This window comes from Aptenodytes forsteri, unplaced genomic scaffold (genome assembly GCF_000699145.1).
Source record: "Aptenodytes forsteri isolate BGI_AS27 unplaced genomic scaffold, ASM69914v1 Scaffold54, whole genome shotgun sequence".
Lineage (NCBI taxonomy): Eukaryota > Metazoa > Chordata > Aves > Sphenisciformes > Spheniscidae > Aptenodytes > Aptenodytes forsteri.
The window spans coordinates 13,546,854-13,551,033 of NW_008796044.1; the positions used below are offsets into that span (position 1 = coordinate 13,546,854).

Genomic DNA, 4,180 nt, shown 5'->3' on the forward strand with positions numbered 1-4,180 from the left:
CTCCCCGCCCGCGTTACCACGGCAACAGCACACGCACCACCACCGCCATTCCCGCCCCCCCGCCTCCGGAACTCTCGCGAGACCAAGCGTGGAGAGGGCGGGCCGCGCCAGGCGCCATTTTAGAAAGAGTTTCTGCTGCGTGGGGCTGTCAGCGCCCGGGGAGCCGAGCGCCCTTCCTCAGCGCCTCCCCTCCGCCGTGCCGCCAGGCAGGTATCGCTGCTCCTCCCCGCCAAGGCGGGACAGGCTCTCCTCCTTTAAACCTGAAGGAGGGGGAGACAAACACAGGCTGCCAGCTTTTCTCCAGTCAACAACAGGTTCTGACAGAGGCTGCCAACCGCAGACCAATGGTCACCTAAATCATCTTTTGAGCCAACGCTCTTGCATTAGGAGAATCCTGCTGTCACCTGTGGATCAGACATGGTCATGCTCCCTTGCAGAAATAGCAGTTCCAGAAGACCAAGTCTAACAGGTAGAGCCCCTGTGTCAGTCATATGCAAGATTGTTAACGCTATTCCTAAGACCATGCAAAAGTCTCTTTCGGTACTAATTTTCATTATTACCTTCCTTTTTGTGCACATAATTAATTTAGGATTAAAACTGAGCAAAAGTCTTCCTGTATCAGAAGAGAAAACAGGGAGTCACTCTAGTCAAATTGATCTTAATAATCACAAAGCACACAAAGTCCTGTCTTCTCAGTAGCCTACTGTATCAATGACTATAGTCAATGTAGTGGATGCCTCAAAATTGCATACAATGTCTTGAGATGAGACTGAGGATTAAAAAGGCTGTCATATCTTGAATTTTGTTGTCAATATTGTCAGGTTACACATCAGGAACAGGAAAAAAGTTGACTGCAGAAACAGAAAATCAGTAACTCCTTGTATTGGGGTGTTTCAGCAGCAACACCAACTTATTTTGATGGTTTCCTGAATTTGAATTTTTACTTTATCAGGAATACTTTGCTTGTAAGCCTTGTTCAAGATACACGTATTATCCACAAGACTTAAAAAAAAAAAAGTTAATACTGTGAATGGAACGTTCTTTACAAACACAAATTTAAAGTGTCTTAATAAGGGTTTGTATTAAGTTAAACAATTACTTGAACAATATTTTTTAGACTGTTGCAAATTTACAGTCAAGTACATCTTTTGCAAAACTGTATACAAGTTGGAACATGCAAAATAGACAGGTATTAGGCACATTACCAAAGCCAAGCCTCAAAGATTAGGAATCGGGTTACCTAAGTGCAAAAGATCACAGACATTATGCTGCAATCTTTAAGAATGCAGTCACACAGTCTCGTATCTCATTCAATTAAACAGATTCATTTTAACATCTTTTTGAAGCCCCATGCCTTGTTTACTGTAATTATTCAGCACGCTTTGAAGTCAGAAAACACTGAAGTACAAAGAAAAGTTACAGTTCTCCATCTCTTGGTCTTTAAGACTGCAAGTCTTTCTTGATTTGTATTCTTTATATTTGTAGCTCCCAGCCTTCTCTGCAAGGCAGGACATAGTCTCCCCAATGGCAGACACTGGTTTTATAATGTGTCTTTCTGTATGTCCAACTGACTGCATAGCGTGCAGCACAGGTAGAGGTTACAAAATCTCTGGAAAAAGATAGCAGCAGGGAACAAGTTGCTAGTTTTCCACAAGTGGTCTCGCAGGCTTCAGCTTATTTCTTAAAAATACCTGCTTTAAATTGAATTTATAGTGCTTGGTCAAAGGTAGTAATGAATAGGCAGAATAGGTGATTTAGTGCCTGTTCATATTTCATATCTAAGTTATGGACAGGTTTTTCTTATGGAATTTTCTATAAAACTCATCAACATATTATCTGAATACTTGGAACAATTTGTGGACATAGTCTTGTATTCCCTTACTTTACAGATAAGAAGCTGAAAGATTGTGGTAAAAGTTCCATGAAGTGTGGGAGCTCTGTTTCAGGCAAGAGACCATTTTATTCCCCGACCCTTGCCAAATGCTGTATGTTGTTTTGAATTACATCTATTCACAGCATTATTACAGATGCAACTGAAGAAAATGGGATATTCTGCCCTTTGTCAGGTTAGATCCCAGGTGCTCAAGATGGGCATCCAGGAAACAAATCTGTGAGAAGTTTGGTGTGAGACTTAGATGCAGGGAAAGGCAAGAATCTAGTTTTTTCAGGACAGAATTAATCTTAAACTCTGACTATGCAACATTGAGGAATTTTTACAAAAAAATAAACAAGTCCATCAGCAGTAACTTATTTCACCATGCAGTCACAATTCATCCCCACAGAACTCCAGCTTGAATACTTAATATCACTAAAAACAAAAAGGTCAGTGTCTATTAGCAAAACTGAGCTCCATTGCTCTGAAACCATTAAGCGCTAGTCTGAGAGCCTGGAGTACGAGACTCCAGGCCCAATTACTGCTACATTTGAACAGTCTTGTTTGCCCTTTTAATTCAGTTCTAAGAGACCTGTTCCATAAATCTGTATGATTGCTATATCCATGAATACAGATGTTTAACAAAGCAAGCTGTGGTTAAATAGGAGGCATTTTTAGAATAGTTAAACAGTAATTTATAACAACTCTGTATCTTAGTTCACTTGTCCGCTTTCCGACATGAAAGCTATACAAGAAGTACAGCATAGTTCCTTCTCTGAACCAGCACACCTAGGAGGGATAACGAATTGACTAGATCACTTACGAGTGCGGTCAGGCTGCTGCTGAGGTGAACTTCAAGGGAGAGGGAGAAAAGGAATCAAATTAAAGCCAACTGCACAAAACTAAAGTCAATTTTCCCAAATATATTAAGAGTTTAGGATTCTTCCGATTATAATAAATTTTGTTAAGTCCTACATCTGTGTTGCTTGTATAATTTTGCTTAAATAAAAAGCTGCAGCATCAGATTTTTAAAAATAAATTCAAAGTCATAACCATGCATCACTGACGCTAATCAACAGCACTTACGGGAGCAAACTTATTTGTGCACCATAAAAGCAAGTTTACTAAATAAACATAACCATACTTGTTTTTGCTGTGCTGTCATTGCTGACTGGTTTGGATATGAATCCTACCAAAGATGCAGACTTCAGAGCGTTGCCATAGCTCAGCGCTAAGTTTTCCGAGGCTTTCTTGGCCAGCGACAAGATAGGAGCAGACCACCTGGCTTCTTCCGTTTTCTCCTTTTCCTCGTTTTTCAGCTCAGTCGTATTAGGAATCTGTTTTTTGTCAACAATCTCAAAGTCGTCTTGTATTTCCGCGGCAGATGCCGTGCAGCTCTCCCCTTCAGCCATCTTTAACGTGTCATATGACACTAGTCATGAGCAATCGAGTCGGCGGCCCCACGCCCTGCCTGCCCGCCGCCCGCCTGCCGGTGGGGGGGCAGGCGCCGTTGGGGGGCAGGTGCCGAAGAGCCAGCCGAACGGTTTCAAAGCAGCTGCGTGCATAAGCGGGACTGTAAGACAAGCCTTTCCAGACCTGAGCAGGTTGCTTGGCGTTCTGAGTTAAAGACTCGGGGGGCGTGAGGGGGGTGGTGGAAGATGAAGAAAGAGTTTACTTTTAAACAAGTTCTGAAAGTAACAAAAATACACTTTACAGGTTTTTGTGGCTATCTGTGTTCCCAAACATCATTTTCAATTAGAAAATTTATAGTATCTTTTGAAATCCCAGATTTTTGCAGTTAAGTTGTGACAACTTCAAGAGCTTTTTATTACTCTGCCTGTAATCAAGTCATCGTAACTTGATTAAAATGGTGGATTGGTATGACAAGTTCACTGTTTTGAAAAGTGCTTGCTCGCATCACTGACATTACAAAATAACTGTAGTCAGAAAGGCTACTTCATTAATGTATTTGGGCTGTGTTTGGTAGAAAAGATTTACCATGAAGGGGAACTGAAATTACCCTAGTATGAAACTTTGACCTTACTGGGTGTCTCAAATATTGATGTAGCCTACTAATGCATGGCTTATTACCCATTTTTCCATCCAGCAACTGTATGTGCTTGAGATACATCACTCATTTAGTCATGAGATAGTAGATGCTGCACATTAGCTTTTTTGCTACATAAAGGAAAGGTTTTTTGGTTAAGAAATGTGAGAAGGAGGAGGGAATAGGAGAGTTGAAGATCAATTTCAGTAATCTCGCAGCAAAATAAATCTCCAGGTCTGTACCTTATTTGTTCTCCTACT

At 41.2% G+C, this 4,180-nt stretch overlaps 1 protein-coding gene across 1 annotated transcript in view; it reads right to left on the reverse strand.

The window, feature by feature from the left end:
• The window catches only part of RUFY1 (RUN and FYVE domain containing 1), a 17,283-nt gene extending 13,924 nt beyond the window's left edge, over positions 1-3,359 (reverse strand). Inside the window, exon 1 of the mRNA XM_009285872.2 lies at positions 3,018-3,359. Within this exon, the coding sequence (XP_009284147.1) occupies positions 3,018-3,285 (268 nt within the window). The 5' untranslated portion in view covers positions 3,286-3,359. The remainder of the gene's footprint in view (positions 1-3,017) is intronic.
• Between the last annotated feature and the right edge of the window lie 821 nt (positions 3,360-4,180).